We start from the raw sequence: 17,649 nt of genomic DNA, 5'->3' as shown, positions 1-17,649 counted from the left end.
CACCAGCTCTATGGAACACAGACCATGGGTTATATGGCTCCCTACTGGTGGGGATTCCATTACCAGCTCTATGGAATGATGCAGTTCAACAGTTCAGTATGAGGAAACCAACCAGACCAACAGGCTTATGATTGATTCATATACATTTCACAGGAATGGAAAATAGTTTCTCACAGGTTTTTTTTATGAAACATTTCAGATGTTCTTCATAATGCAATTAATGAAAAACAATTGTCTAGTTGTGTGAGAATGTATCAGTGAGCCTAAGAGGAGGATCCTCTCTCAGAGAGGAGGAGAGAGAAAGAGAGACAAGGTGAGAGAGAGGAGAGGGGAGAGAGAGGAGAGAGGAGGAGAGAAAGAGAAGGGAGGAGAGAGAGAACCGGAGAGAGGAGTGAGGAGGAGAGAGAGAAGGGGTGAGAGAGAACAGGAGGTGGAGAGAGGAGGTTCCGTATCGCTTTGAGGGAGGAGAGGGGGATCAAGAAGAGGAAGAGAGAAAAGAGAGAGAGGAAGAGAGAGGGAAAGAGGGAGGAGGGGAGATAGAAGAGAGGAGGTGAGAGGAGTAGAAATAAGGGGAGAGGGAGGAGAGGAGGAGGAGAGAGGAGGTTCCGTATCTCTTTGAGAGAGGACGAGAGGGGGGTAGAGATAAGGAAGAGAGAGAATGGGAGAGAGAGGAGAGGAGTAGGAGAGAGGAGGAGAGAGAGAAGGGGAGAGAGAGGAGAGGAGTAGGAGAGAGGAGAGAGATAAGGGGAGAGAGGAGGAGAGAGAAGGGGAGAGATGAGATAGAAGGAGAGAGAGAAGGGGAGAGAGAGGAGAGGAGTAGGAGAGAGGAGAGAGATAAGGGGAGAGAGGAGAGAGAGAAGGGGAGAGAGGGGAGAGATAAGGGGAGAGAGGAGGAGAGAGAGAAGGGGAGAGAGGGGAGAGATAAGGGGAGAGAGGAGGAGAGAGAGAAGGGGAGAGAGAGGACAGGAGGAAGAGAGATGCGATAGAAGGAGAGGGAAGGGGAGAGAGGAGGAGAGAGAGGAGAGAGAAGGGGAGAGAGGAGGAGAGAGAGAAGGGGAGAGATGAGATAGAAGGAGAGAGAGAAGGGGAGAGAGGAGGAGAGAGAGGACAGGAGGAGGAGAGATGAGATACAAGAAGAGAGAGAAGGGGAGAGAGAGGACAGGAGGAGGAGAGATGAGATAGAAGAAGAGAGAGAAGGGGAGAGAGAGGAGGAGAGAGAAGAGGAGAGAGAAGAGGAGAGAGGAGGAGAGAGGAGGAGAGAGAAGAGGGACACAAGTAGAAGAGAGAGAAATGTCCTGGTGGTCTATCATCAGAGAGATACTGTATGTATAACTGATCATAAACACAGCACAGTATCCACTTCATCATATTTTGCAAGGCAACATGATTCTAATGTAATCAGCAACAATCGTGTGTGTTTGTGTGTGTGTCCAAGTGTGTACAGGTGCGTGGACTCAAGGTCTTTAACAGGGACCTTATGGTCCTCTCTCATCCCCCCATTCTCTCTCTCTCTCTTGGGTGTAAAAGCAGGAATGCAGCCGTCAGGGAATACAGGGCAGACCAGCTGAGCAGTGGAATGCTCTGACAAGCCCTAACAAAGCCCAGAAGAGGGAGGCTCCCCTGCACACACACACACACACACACACACACACACACACACACACACACACACACACACACACACACACACACACACACACACACACACACACACACACACACACACACACACACACACACACACACACACACACACACACACACACACACACACCCTGTCACCCAGGACCACCAGCTTTCTCCTGACACCTTACATGTCTACTTATAACCTACAGTACATTTAGGGTGTTTCGTAAAAGTGCCAGCTTGCACATGTGTGGTCAATGCTATACCTTTTGCAAGATTTCACAACACAGAGCACACCCTTTCATAGCAGCTCCAGCTCCCAGCCAACCAGAGAGAGGTGCTCCCAGCCAGGCAGACAGAGAGAGGTGAACATGAAACTGCCTGCTGTAGATATGTGGAGGGTAAAATGTCTGCCCCCAGGCTATAAAACATGGTACAGAGGTGTGTTTCACAATGCATGTCTTTTCATGGCAAACAGCTCTCCTATCTCTATAGCTCTACAGTATGTCCTCATAGTGCTCCTCCTCTCCTCCTCTCCTCCTCTCCCATCTCTACAGTATGTCTTCATAGTGCTCCTCCTCTCCTCCTCTCCCATCTCTACAGTATGTCCTCATAGTGCTCCTCCTCTACTCCTCTCCTCCTCTCCCATCTCTACAGTATGTCTTCATAGTGCTCCTCCTCTCCTCCTCTCCCATCTCTACAGTATGTCTTCATAGTGCTCCTCCTCTCCTCCTCTCCTCCTCTCCCATCTCTACAGTATGTCCTCATAGTGCTCCTCCTCTCCCATCTCTATAGCTCTACAGTATGTCCTCATAGTGCTCCTCCTCTCCTCCTCTCCTATCTCTATAGCTCTACAGTATGTCTTCATAGTGCTCCTCCTCTCCTCCTCTCCTATCTCTACAGTATGTCTTCATAGTGCTCCTCCTCTCCTCCTCTCCCATCTCTACAGTATGTCTTCATAGTGCTCCTCCTCTCCTCCTCTCCCATCTCTACAGTATGTCTTCATAGTGCTCCTCCTCTCCTCCTCTCCCATCTCTCAGTATGTCTTCATAGTGCTCCTCCTCTCCTCCTCTCCTATCTCTACAGTATGTCTTCATAGTGCTCCTCCTCTCCTCCTCTCCTATCTCTACAGTATGTCTTCATAGTGCTCCTCCTCTCCTCCTCTCCTCCTCTCCTCTCCTCCTCTCCTCCTCTCCTCCTCTCCTCCTCTCCTATCTCTATAGCTCTACAGTATGTCCTCATAGTGCTCCTCCTCTCCCATCTCTACAGTATGTCCTCATAGTGCTCCTCCTCTCCTCCTCTCCTATCTCTACAGTATGTCCTCATAGTGCTCCTCCTCTCCTCCTCTCCTATCTCTATAGCTCTACAGTATGTCTTCATAGTGCTCCTCCTCTCCTCCTCTCCCATCTCTATAGCTCTACAATATGTCCTCATAGTGCTCCTCCTCTCCTCCTCTCATATCTCTATAGCTCTACAGTATGTCTTCATAGTGCTCCTCCTCTCCTATCTCTACAGCTCTACAGTATGTCTTCATAGTGCTCCTCCTCTCCTCCTCTCCTATCTCTACAGCTCTACAGTATGTCTTCATAGTGCTCCTCCTCTCCTCCTCTCCCATCTCTACAGTATGTCCTCATAGTGCTCCTCCTCTCCTCCTCTCCCATCTCTACAGTATGTCCTCATAGTGCTCCTCCTCTCCTCCTCTCCTCCTCTCCCATCTCTATAGCTCTACAGTATGTCCTCATAGTGCTCCTCCTCTCCTCCTCTCCTCCTCTCCCATCTCTATAGCTCTACAGTATGTCCTCATAGTGCACCTCCTCTCCTCCTCTCCTCCTCTCCTATCTCTATAGCTCTACAGTATGTCTTCATAGTGCTCCTCCTCTCCCATCTCTACAGTATGTCTTCATAGTGCACCTCCTCTCCTCCTCTCCCATCTCTACAGTATGTCCTCATAGTGCTCCTCCTCTCCTCCTCTCCCATCTCTACAGTATGTCTTCATAGTGCTCCTCCTCTCCTCCTCTCCTCCTCTCCTATCTCTATAGCTCTACAGTATGTCTTCATAGTGCTCCTCCTCTCCTCCTCTCCCATCTCTACAGTATGTCTTCATAGTGCTCCTCCTCTCCTCCTCTCCCATCTCTACAGTATGTCTTCATAGTGCACCTCCTCTCCTCCTCTCCCATCTCTACAGTATGTCCTCATAGTGCTCCTCCTCTCCTCCTCTCCCATCTCTACAGTATGTCTTCATAGTGCTCCTCCTCTCCCATCTCTACAGTATGTCTTCATAGTGCTCCTCCTCTCCTCCTCTCCTATCTCTACAGTATGTCTTCATAGTGCTCCTCATCTCCTCCTCTCCCATCTCTATAGCTCTACAGTATGTCTTCATAGTGCTCCTCCTCTCCTCCTCTCCCATCTCTACAGTATGTCTTCATAGTGCTCCTCCTCTCCTCCTCTCCCATCTCTACAGTATGTCTTCATAGTGCTCCTCCTCTCCTCCTCTCCTATCTCTATAGCTCTACAGTATGTCCTCATAGTGCACCTCCTCTCCTCCTCTCCTCCTCTCCTATCTCTACAGTATGTCCTCATAGTGCACCTCCTCTCCCATCTCTACAGTGTCCTCATAGTGCACCTCCTCTCCTCCTCTCCCATCTCTACAGTATGTCCTCATAGTGCTCCTCCTCTCCTCCTCTCCCATCTCTACAGTATGTCCTCATAGTGCACCTCCTCTCCTCCTCTCCCATCTCTACAGTATGTCCTCATAGTGCACCTCCTCTCCCATCTCTACAGTATGTCCTCATAGTGCTCCTCCTCTCCCATCTCTACAGTGTCCTCATAGTGCACCTCCTCTCCTCCTCTCCCATCTCTACAGTGTCCTCATAGTGCACCTCCTCTCCTCCTCTCCCATCTCTACAGTATGTCCTCATAGTGCACCTCCTCTCCTCCTCTCCCATCTCTACAGTATGTCCTCATAGATAAACATGTCTCCACTGTTCAAACTCTTTACCTTAATTGATATACTTCAAGGAAACAAGCTATGAACTAAATTGAGAGTTAGAGGCATGAACATGATATAAAAGTCATGACCATTTCCAAAGCAACATCAATGGTGATATTTTCCACCACTACCTACTTCTGATTCTTCAGTAACATGGCTATTGTGTGTTGACAGACAGACAGTGTCTAGTCTGATCTTTCAGTAACATGGTTATTGTGTGTTGACAGACAGTAGTCTAGTCTGATCCTTCAGTAACATGGTTATTGTGTGTTGACAGACAGTGGTCTAGTCTTATCCTTCAGTAACATGGTTATTGTGTGTTGACAGACAGTGGTCTAGTCTTATCCTTCAGTAACATGGTTATTGTGTGTTGACAGACAGTAGTCTAGTCTGATCCTTCAGTAACATGGTTATTGTGTGTTGACAGACAGTGGTCTAGTCTTATCCTTCAGTAACATGGTTATTGTGTGTTGACAGACAGTGGTCTAGTCTTATCCTTCAGTAACATGGTTATTGTGTGTTGACAGACAGTAGTCTAGTCTGATCCTTCAGTAACATGGTTATTGTGTGTTGACAGACAATAGTCTAGTCTGATCCTTCAGTAACATGGTTATTGTGTGTTGACAGACAGAGGTCTAGTCTGATCCTTCAGTAACATGGTTATTGTGTGTTGACAGACAGTAGTCTAGACTGATCCTTCAGTAACATGGTTATTGTGTGTTGACAGACAGACAGTGTCTAGTCTGATCTTTCAGTAACATGGTTATTGTGTGTTGACAGACAGTAGTCTAGTCTTATCCTTCAGTAACATGGTTATTGTGAGTTGACAGACAGTAGTCTAGTCTGATCCTTCAGTAACATGGTTATTGTGTGTTGACAGACAGTGGTCTAGTCTTATCCTTCAGTAACATGGTTATTGTGTGTTGACAGACAGTAGTCTAGTCTGATCCTTCAGTAACATGGTTATTGTGTGTTGACAGACAGTGGTCTAGTCTTATCCTTCAGTAACATGGTTATTGTGTGTTGACAGACAGTAGTCTAGTCTGATCCTTCAGTAACATGGTTATTGTGTGTTGACAGACAGTGGTCTAGTCTGATCCTTCAGTAACATGGTTATTGTGTTGACAGACAGTGTCTAGACTGATCCTTCAGTAACATGGTTATTGTGTGTTGACAGACAGTATCTAGACTGATCCTTCAGTAACATGGTTATTGTGTGTTGACAGACAGTGTCTAGACTGATCCTTCAGTAACATGGTTATTGTGTGATGACAGACAATATCTAGTCTGATCCTTCAGTAACATGGTTATTGTGTGTTGACAGACAGTATCTAGTCTGATCCTTAAGTAACATGGTTATTGTGTGTTGACAGACAGTGGTCTAGTCTGATCCTTCAGTAACATGGTTATTGTGTTGACAGACAGTAGTCTAGACTGATCCTTCAGTAACATGGTTATTGTGTGTTGACAGACAGTAGTCTAGTCTGATCCTTCAGTAACATGGTTATTGTGTGTTGACAGACAGTAGTCTAGTCTGATCCTTCAGTAACATGGTTATTGTGTGTTGACAGACAGAGGTCTAGTCTGATCCTTCAGTAACATGGTTATTGTGTGTTGACAGACAGTAGTCTAGTCTGATCCTTCAGTAACATGGTTATTGTGTGTTGACAGACAGTGGTCTAGTCTGATCCTTCAGTAACATGGTTATTGTGTGTTGACAGACAGTAGTCTAGTCTGATCCTTCAGTAACATGGTTATTGTGTGTTGACAGACAGTGTCTAGACTGATCCTTCAGTAACATGGTTATTGTGTGATGACAGACAGTATCTAGTCTGATCCTTCAGTAACATGGTTATTGTGTGTTGACAGACAGTGGTCTAGTCTGATCCTTCAGTAACATGGTTATTGTGTTGACAGACAGTAGTCTAGACTGATCCTTCAGTAACATGGTTATTGTGTGTTGACAGACAGTAGTCTAGTCTGATCCTTCAGTAACATGGTTATTGTGTGTTGACAGACAGTAGTCTAGTCTGATCCTTCAGTAACATGGTTATTGTGTGTTGACAGACAGTAGTCTAGTCTGATCCTTCAGTAACATGGTTATTGTGTGTTGACAGACAGAGGTCTAGTCTGATCCTTCAGTAACATGGTTATTGTGTGTTGACAGACAGTATCTAGTCTGATCCTTAAGTAACATGGTTATTGTGTGTTGACAGACAGTGGTCTAGTCTGATCCTTCAGTAACATGGTTATTGTGTTGACAGACAGTAGTCTAGACTGATCCTTCAGTAACATGGTTATTGTGTGTTGACAGACAGTAGTCTAGTCTGATCCTTCAGTAACATGGTTATTGTGTGTTGACAGACAGTAGTCTAGTCTGATCCTTCAGTAACATGGTTATTGTGTGTTGACAGACAGTAGTCTAGTCTGATCCTTCAGTAACATGGTTATTGTGTGTTGACAGACAGAGGTCTAGTCTGATCCTTCAGTAACATGGTTATTGTGTGTTGACAGACAGTAGTCTAGTCTGATCCTTCAGTAACATGGTTATTGTGTGTTGACAGACAGTGGTCTAGTCTGATCCTTCAGTAACATGGTTATGGTCTGTTGACAGACAGTGTCTAGACTGATCCTTCAGTAACATGGTTATTGTGTGTTGACAGACAGTATCTAGACTGATCCTTCAGTAACATGGTTATTGTGTGTTGACAGACAGTATCTAGACTGATCCTTCAGTAACATGGTTATTGTGTGTTGACAGACAGTAGTCTAGTCTGATCCTTCAGTAACATGGTTATTGTGTGTTGACAGACAGTGGTCTAGTCTGATCCTTCAGTAACATGGTTATGGTCTGTTGACAGACAGTGTCTAGACTGATCCTTCAGTAACATGGTTATTGTGTGTTGACAGACAGTGTCTAGACTGATCCTTCAGTAACATGGTTATTGTGTGTTGACAGACAGTATCTAGACTGATCCTTCAGTAACATGGTTATGGTCTGTTGACAGACAGTAGTCTAGTTGAGCGGAACACATGACACAACAACACATATGCTCCAGCCCTACAGGCATTCAGGGACAGATGAATGATTGGTCAATGAACAAGTGAAAACAGACACAGGCCACTGGACCTCTTTTTATTTTATGTTTTATTTTTACCTTTATTATTATTATTGTTATTATTGTTATTATTGTTATTATTGGTATTGTTGTTATTGTTATTATTATTATTATTATTATTATTATTGTTGTTATTATTATTATTATTATTATTGTTATTGTTATTATTAGTGTTATTATTATTATTATTATTATTGTTGATATTATTATTATTGTTATTATTGTTATTATTATTATTGTTATTATTATTATTATTGTTATTATTGTTATTATTGTTATTATTATTATTGTTATTATTGTTGATATTATTATTATTGTTGTTATTATTATTATTATTATTGATATTATTATTGTTGTTATTATTATTATTGTTATTATTGTTATTGTTATTATTGTTATTATTATTATTATTGTTGTTGTTATTGTTATTATTATTATTATTATTAGTGTTATTATTATTATTATTATTATTATTATTGTTGATATTATTATTGTTGTTATTATTGTTATTATTATTATTATTTGATATGACCTTTATTTAAGCAGGGGTCATGCTGAGACCACCCTAACTGTCTTTCACAGATGAGCCCTGCATGAACACATCAACAAACAATAATCACACTATCTATATAAACATCAATTACACTATACTTAAGCAATCAGGCCCCAGGGGGTGTGGTATACGGCCAATATACCACGGCTAAGGTTTGGTCTTAAGCACGACGCAACGCAGAGTGTCTGGATACAGCCCTTAGCTGTGGTATATTGGCCTAATACCACCAACCTCTGAGATGCCTTATTGCTATTATAAACTGGTTACCAACGTAATTAAAGCAGTAAAAATAAATGTTTTGTCATACCCGTGGTATACAGTCTGATACACCACAGCTGTCAGCCAATCAGCATTCAGGGCTCAAACCACCCAGTTTATAAATACAGTGCCTGCAGAAAGTATTCAGACCCCTTGACCCCTTATTCTAACACTGATTAAAAAGCAATCTACACGCATTACCCCGTAATGACAAAGCGAAAACAGGCTTTTAGAAATGTTTGATCATTTATTTAAAATAAAAAACAGAAATATTGTATTTATATAAGTATTCAGACCTTTTGCTATGTGATTCGAAATTGAGCTCAGGTGCATCCTGTTTCTATGATCATCCTTGAGATGTTTCTACAACTTGATTGGAGTCCACTTGTGGTAAATTCAATTGATTGGACATGATTTGGAAAGGCACACAGCTGTCTGTATAAGGTCCCACAGGTGACAGTGCATGTCAGAGCAAAAACCAAGTCATGAGGTGGAAGGAATTGTCCGTAGAGCTCCTAAACAGGATTGTGTCGAGGCACAGATCTGGGGAATATGTTTGCAGCGTTGAAGGTCCCCAAGAACACAGTCTGTGAGAAAACAGCTCTCACAGACTCTTCCTAGAGCTGGATGCCCGGCCAAACTGAACAATCAGGGGAGAAGGGCCTTGGTCAGGGAGGTGACCAAGTCCCGATGGTCACTCTGACAGAGCTCTAGAGTTCCTCTGCGGGGATGGGAGAACCTTCCAGAAGGAAAACCATCTCTGCAGCACTTCATCAATCAGGCATCTATGGTAGAGTGGCCAGACGGAAGCCACTCCTCAGTAAAAGGCACTTGGAGTTTGCCAAAAGACACCAAAAGACTCAGACCATGAGATACAAGATTCTCTGGTCTGATGAAACCAAGATTGAACTCTTTGGCCTGAATGCCAAGTGTCACGTCTGGAGGAAGCCTGGCACCATCCCTACTGTGAAGCATGGTGGTGCCAGCATCATGCTGTGGGGATATTTTTCGGCGGCATGGACTGGAAGACTTGTCAGGATTGAGAGAAAGATGAACAGAGCAAAGTACAGAGAGATCCTTGATGAAAACCTGGGGTGAAGGTTCACCTTCCAACAGGACAACGATGCTTAGCACACAGCCAATACAATGCAGGAGTGGCTTCGGGACAAGTCTCAGAATGTCATTGAGTGTCCCAGCCAGAGCCTGGACTTGAACCCGATCTAACATCTCTGGAGATACCTGAAAATAGCTGTGCAGCGATGCTCCCCAATCTCTCTGACAGAGATTGAGAGGATCTGCAGAGAGGAATGAGAGAAACTCCCCAAATACAGGTGTCAAGCTTGTATCTTCATACCCAAGAAGACTTGAGGCTGTAATCGCTGCCAAAGATGCTTCAATAAAGTACTGAGTAAAGCGTCTGAATACTTCTGGAAATCTGATATTACATTAGTTATACATTTTTTCTCAAAAATGTCTATAAACCTGTTTTTTCTTTGTCATTATGAGGTATCGTGTGTAGATTGATGAGGGGAAAAATCATTACACTATACATATATACAGATCAATTACACTATACCTATATACACATCAATTACACTATACCTATATACACATCAATTACACTATACCTATATACACATCAATTACACTATACCTATATACACATCAATTACACTATACCTATATACACATCAATTACACTATACCTATATACACATCAATTACACTATACATATATACACATCAATTACACTATACCTATATACACATCAATTACACTATACCTATATACACATCAATTACACTATACATATATACACATCAATTACACTATACATATATACACATCAATTACACTATACCTATATACACATCAATTACACTATACCTATATACACATCAATTACACTATACCTATATACACATCAATTACACTATACCTATATACACATCAATTACACTAGACCTATATACACATCAATTACACTATACCTATATACACATCAATTACACTATACCTATATACACATCAATTACACTAGATCTATATACACATCAATTACACTAGACCTATATACACATCAATTACACTAGACCTATATACACATCAATTACACTATACCTATATACACATCAATTACACTATACCTATATACACATCAATTACACTATACCTATATACACATCAATTACACTATACCTATATACACATCAATTACACTATACCTATATACACATCAATTACACTATACCTATATACACATCAATTACACTATACCTATATACACATCAATTACACTATACCTATATACACATCAATTACAATATACATATATACACATCAATTACACTATACCTATATACACATCAATTACACTATACCTATATACACATCAATTACACTATACCTATATACACATCAATTACACTATACCTATATACACATCAATTACACTAGACCTATATACACATCAATTACACTATACCTATATACACATCAATTACAATATACATATATACACATCAATTACACTATACCTATATACACATCAATTACACTATACCTATATACACATCAATTACACTATACCTATATACACATCAATTACACTATACCTATATACACATCAATTACACTATACCTATATACACATCAATTACACTATACCTATATACACATCAATTACACTATACCTATATACACATCAATTACACTATACCTATATACACATCAATTACACTATACCTATATACACATCAATTACACTATACATATATACACATCAATTACACTATTCATGCAGTACAAACATAAAGACATTCAATGTGTCGACACAGAGACACAGAGACACAGAGACACAGAGACACAGAGGTTCAGTATGGGCCCTTTGTAAATGATATCCCTACCAGATACAGAAGACTGTAGGAATATCAATGGTTCTGGAACTATCAAAAGATAGAAGAACGGTCAACTAAGAGATGGAAGAGGCTGCAACACTCCTAACCTTCACTGAATCCAGGTGCCTTGAGTTGATAGAAAGAGAGATGGAAGAGGCTGCAACACTCCTAACCTTCACTGAATCTGGGTGCCTTGAGTTGATAGAAAGAGAGATGGAAGAGGCTGCAACACTCCTAACCTTCACTGAATCCGGGTGCCTTGAGTTGATAGAAAGAGAGATGGAAGAGGCTGCAACACTCCTACCCTTCACTGAATCCGGGTGCCTTGAGTTGATAGAAAGAGAGATGGAAGAGGCTGCAACACTCCTACCCTTCACTGAATCCAGGTGCCTTGAGTTGATAGAAAGAGAGATGGAAGAGGCTGCAACACTCCTAACCTTCACTGAATCCGGGTGCCTTGAGTTGATAGAAAGAGAGATGGAAGAGGCTGCAACACTCCTAACCTTCACTGAATCCAGGTGCCTTGAGTTGATAGAAAGAGAGATGGAAGAGGCTGCAACACTCCTAACCTTCACTGAATCCAGGTGCCTTGAGTTGACAGAGGCCTCTCGAACAGAATCCTTTCTTGTTCATATTTTGGAAACCTAAACAGCATGGGAGTCCATATTCACCCACACAAAGAACAGAAACAGCATGGGAGTCCATATTCACCCACACAAAGAATAGAAACAGCATGGGAGTCCATATTCACCCACACAAAGAACAGAAACAGCATGGGAGTCTATATTCACCCACACAAAGAACAGAAACAGCATGGGAGTCCATATTCACCCACACAAAGAACAGAAACAACATGGGAGTCCATATTCACCCACACAAAGAACAGAAACAGCATGGGAGTCCATATTCACCCACACAAAGAACAGAAACAGCATGGGAGTCCATATTCACCCACACAAAGAATAGAAACAACATGGGAGTCCATATTCACCCACACAAAGAACAGAAACAGCATGGGAGTCCATATTCACCCACACAAAGAATAGAAACAACATGGGAGTCTATATTCACCCACACAAAGAATAGAAACAGCATGGGAGTCCATATTCACCCACACAAAGAATAGAAACAGCATGGGAGTCTATATTCACCCACACAAAGAATAGAAACAGAGGGGTAGTGGGAGCATGGGTGTGGGTGTGGATTGGGCTTAGGGAGTGGTGCTGTGGCTTATGTGGCATTGGGTGCTATGTGTGTGCGTGTGTGTGTGTGTGTGTGTGTGTGTACAGTGACACCCTCTATGTGACCCACACCAACCCCTCAGACTCCAGGCTGCCTGTCTCTGTCCTAAATCATATGTCTGTTTCATTCTTAACTCTCTGATTTTCACCACACACACACACCACACACACACACACACACACAACAGGGGCCCGTCCACCACGACTGTCTCTCCCATTCTGCTGAGAGCCAGATGGAGGCGGTCGGTCCCTCTGTCAGATTTAGAACCTCCACATAATTGCCTGTATGTGTGAGAGCTGTGTGTGTGTGTGTGTATCTGTGTGTGTGTGTTTGTGACCTGTGTGTGCATGTATCTGTGTGTGTGTTTGTGAGCCATGTGTGCGTGCATTTGTGTATCTCTGTGTGTGTGTGTGTGTGTGTGTGTGTGTGTGTGTGTGTGTGTGTGGGTGTGTGGGTGTGTGTGTGTGTGAGAGAGCCATGTGTCGTGTAAGCCATGTGTGTGTTATTCTGTGTTTTTCCAAGGTCCTGCACGGCCATGGGGGGGAAGAGTCCCTCACGGACTGAACCGCAGTTCTGAACAGAAACACAAACACATGAGAACCCACTGGCAGAACAGAACCAGCTGGAACAGGCCATCCATCAAACAATAATGGAACTGAAAACCCAAACTAAAGAAAGACGTGCCCACCCCCCTACCCCACCCCGACGTGCCCACCCTGTCGAGAGGATGACGATGGTGTGGTGGCATGGGTGCCGCCATGCCTCAATCCAGACCCACAGTGTGTCTGAAATAGCACCCCGATCCCTATATAGTACACTACTTTTGACCAGAGGGCACATAGGGCCCTAATTTAAAAGTAGTGCACTATATAGGGAATAGGGTGCCATTTTAGATGCCGCCACAGACTATCCTGTCTTCAGGAAGTGCCGTCTGGTTGGCTGCAGCAGCGTTGTTCCTGGGTTAGCTGTTGTTAGGCTGTGAATCACCGACCTCATCTGGGGTGTGTTGGTCTCTGGGTAAGAGAAGACTTTGGTCTCTCTAGTCTTCTATGAACAGTGAACACACATCTGCTTGAAATGCAGTGGCGGGAGATTTTGGTTTTCATTAAACTGAGCAATATTTTTAGAACGTTCAACAGAGGTTGAATGAAAGGTCAAGTGCATGTTATGAATGACAACTGTACGGTTCTAGGTTTACATCTTAAATGGCACCATATTCCCTAAATAGCACCCTATTCCCTAATTGGCATCCTATTCCCTAAATGGCACACTATTCCCTAAATAGCACCCTATTCCCTAATTGGTATCCTATTCCCTAAATGGCATCCTATTCCCTAAATAGCACCCTATTCCCTAAATGGCATCCTATTCCCTAAATAGCACCCTATTCCCTAATTGGCATCCTATTCCCTAAATGGCACCCTATTCCCTAAATGGCACCCTATTCCCTAAATGGCATCCTATTCCCTAAATGGCATCCTATTCCCTAAATGGCACCCTATTCCCTAAATGGCATCCTATTCCCTAAATGGCAACCTATTCCCTAAATGGCACCCTATTCCCTAAATGGCACCCTATTCCCTAAATGGCACCCTATTCCCTAAATGGCATCCTATTCCCTAAATGGCACACTATTCCCTAAATGGCATCCTATTCCCTAAATGGCACCCTATTCCCTAAATGGCATCCTATTCCCTAAATAGCATCCTATTCCCTAAATGGCATCCTATTCCCTAAATAGTACCCTATTCCCTAAATGGCATCCTATTCCCTAAATGGCATCCTATTCCCTAAATGGCATCCTATTCCCTAAATGGTATCCTATTCCCTAAATGGCACCCTATTCCCTAAATGGCACCCTATTCCCTAAATGGCATCCTATTCCCTAAATAGCATCCTATTCCCTAAATGGTATCCTATTCCCTAAATGGCACCCTATTCCTTATACAGACAGGGATGTATCAAAGCCTGAAACACACTGGTCTGGTATGAAGGCTTGGCGGGAAGGAAACTCACACTGACAGTATGTCCAGTCATCGTTCAATTCAAATAAATTCCCTCCTAATGAGGACATTGACTCACAAAATCTACAAAACCAACATTCCCCACATGCACAGTGAGTACCAGTCATTACTGAGTCACACCAGCTCAACAATAGAATGGAGTCATGTCAAATGCAGGTATGGACCATTGTAGATACACTCACCATCACTTCTATACACTGTAGGTACACACGCTGATTCTAGACCTGTGCCTACAGGAAACTACAACAATGTACACTCCCAGGGCCGTCGATAGGACCTCCCAGGAAGTCAACCATACAACAGGAAGATGATGTTAATTACTGTAAGATAATTGGACATTATATGAGTCATGTTGATGGTATCTCAGTTATAATGTGTCTAGAGTCATGTTGATGGTATCTCAGTTATAATGTGTCTAGAGTCATGTTGATGGTATCTCAGTTATAATGTGTCTAGAGTCATGTTGATGGTAACTCAGTTATAATGTGTCTAGAGTCATGTTGATGGTAACTCAGTTATAATGTGTCTAGAGTCATGTTGATGGTAACTCAGTTATAATGTGTCTAGAGTCATGTTGATGGTAACTCAGTTATAATGTGTCTAGAGTCATGTTGATGGTAACTCAGTTATAATGTGTCTAGAGTCATGTTGATGGTATCTCAGTTATAATGTGTCTAGAGTCATGTTGATGGTAACTCAGTTATAATGTGTCTAGAGTCATGTTGATGGTATCTCAGTTATAATGTGTCTAGAGTCATGTTGATGGTAACTCAGTTATAATGTGTCTAGTCATGTTGATGGTATCTCAGTTATAATGTGTCTAGTCTTGTTGATGGTAACTCAGTTATAATGTGTCTAGAGTCATGTTGATGGTATCTCAGTAGTTGTAGCTGATGCAATACCTTATAATCTGAGCAGTTTCACACGTTTCCATTTTAAATGTATACTAAGTGCTAGAGAGAGGAGTCACTACAGACACCCATGTTCGAATCCAGGCTGTATCGCAACCGGCCGTGATTGGGTGTCCCATAGGGCGGCGCACAATAAGCTCCTGTAGGTTCATTCAGAACAGTGTTCGCCTCGCATTAGGTTTTCTATACACTTCCGCCACCGTGTGGGTACAAAGCTAGGTTGCAGATTTGATGAAAATCGAATTTGAGACAGTGCTGATATAACTAGCCTAATTTATTGTCAGGTAGTATTACTTACATAGCGCTAAGACTAGTAGATTGAATGTTCAATGGGGTAACCTTTTCAATAATAGGATACAATGCATGAGGGACACAAAGACACCAACATAGCAAAACGAAGATAAAGTAGGCTGTTGTGAATGTTAAATAAATAGCCTTCTGTGTTTGTGTATGTTTTACCCTCTGGTGGTCGCACAGCACCTCCATTCCTTTATTTTTTTATGTTGTCCATAATCAGGTGACACCAAGCCCAGGCAGGCAGCAAAGGCGGTGAGATATTCTGAGCCACCGGAGTGATCGCTTGTCCGGCCTATCAGAGCGGCCGTCTCCGCTGTCTGACCCGAGAGGGAGGGCTCTATGAAGAGGGCACAGCGAGCTGTGAATATGGTTCGGTGTGAAGTTGAGTAAATTACTGTATGGCTGCAGATCTCAAGGGAAGTGATTCCCTTTCAAATCACACCTTCTGCTTTGTTTTCGGTGCGTAAAACACTGCTTAAACGGCTACTGGACTATCATCAAAACGTTATTTACAACGATCACATGATGCTGCATTGTATGTCAAATTGTAACTTCAGGCTATAGGGATGGCGTCTTCCGGATAGTGTGAAATCGCGGAGGGTCTAATTGAAGGCATTTCTTCATAAGTGTTTGATGCATAATAGACGTGGAAATCAGTAAGTTGTGGAGGAGGTCAACCGCACACATGTTGCAACTAAGCGCAACTTTCGATTTGCAGCAGGATGTGGTGTCAAGTATATTTAAGAAAGAGGCGACTGTAGGAATAATCAAAGGTAAGAGCTATCTGGTTGTATCGCTCGGCCGATATCCAAAACGTATACTTTGTGCCTTTACGCACAAGGTGACAATGCGTGACAAATACCATGATAGTAGTGACACATGTAATGGCAAAATGTATTTTTTCCACTACAGAATACTCAGGGATCGTTGACACTCGGATCCTCAACATTGAAAGGGATGGAGGAGTCCTCTACTCCTGGAAAGTAAGTGGACACTGGGCAAGGGGCATTCACATAGCATTATAATGGGTATGTCAAGCGTGACGTTCCACACATAACCAACAGTGTGCTCTTCGGGACGTGGTGGGAACATTCTCTCTGTCTAGGGTGCATCCTAATGGCACCCTATTCCTTATAGTGCAGCATCCCAATGGCACCCTATACCCTATAGTGCAGCATCCCAATGGCACCCTATACCCTATAGTGCAGCATCCCAATGGCACCCTATACCCTATAGTACAGCATCCCAATGGCACCCTATACCCTATAGTGCACTACTTTTGACCAGGGCCCATGGGGATCTGGGACGGAGGCTCCAAATAGAAGCCCAAAGACTCATGACAGACCACTGCAGCTGAATAAGATACTGGTTAAGAACTACTGGTTAAGTGCTACTGGTTAAGTGCTACTGGTTAAGAACTACTGGTTAAGTGCTACTGGTTAAGTGCTACTGGTTAAGAACTACTGGTTAAGTGCTACTGGTTAAGAACTACTGGTTAAGAGCTACTGGTTAAGTGCTACTGGTTAAGTGCTACTGGTTAAGTGCTACTGGTTAAGTGCTACTGGTTAAGTGCTACTGGTTAAGTGCTACTGGTTAAGAACTACTGGTTAAGTGCTACTGGTTAAGAGCTACTGGTTAAGTGCTACTGGTTAAGTGCTACTGGTTAAGTGATACTGGTTAAGTGCTACTGGTTAAGTGCTACTGGTTAAGTGCTACTGGTTAAGTGCTACTG

General features: G+C 42.8%; 1 protein-coding gene across 9 annotated transcripts in view; it reads left to right on the top strand.

Moving 5' to 3' along the window:
* The first annotated feature begins 16,104 nt into the window (after positions 1-16,104).
* LOC109884776 (gamma-secretase-activating protein-like) overlaps positions 16,105-17,649 on the top strand; it is a 37,882-nt gene continuing 36,337 nt past the window's right edge. For 2 of the 9 annotated variants that reach the window (XM_031815504.1, XM_031815511.1), the window contains exons 1-2: positions 16,105-16,690; positions 16,830-16,900. In XM_031815504.1, coding sequence (XP_031671364.1) covers positions 16,603-16,690; positions 16,830-16,900 — 159 coding nt within the window. In that variant the 5' untranslated portion in view covers positions 16,105-16,602. The remainder of the gene's footprint in view (positions 16,691-16,829; positions 16,901-17,649) is intronic. The other 7 variants (XM_031815510.1, XM_031815503.1, XM_031815505.1 and 4 more) reach the window with 7 other exon arrangements.

The sequence above is a fragment of the Oncorhynchus kisutch genome, unplaced genomic scaffold (assembly GCF_002021735.2).
Source record: "Oncorhynchus kisutch isolate 150728-3 unplaced genomic scaffold, Okis_V2 Okis09a-Okis19a_hom, whole genome shotgun sequence".
Lineage (NCBI taxonomy): Eukaryota > Metazoa > Chordata > Actinopteri > Salmoniformes > Salmonidae > Oncorhynchus > Oncorhynchus kisutch.
This window is presented reverse-complemented; position numbering and strand designations above follow the sequence as displayed.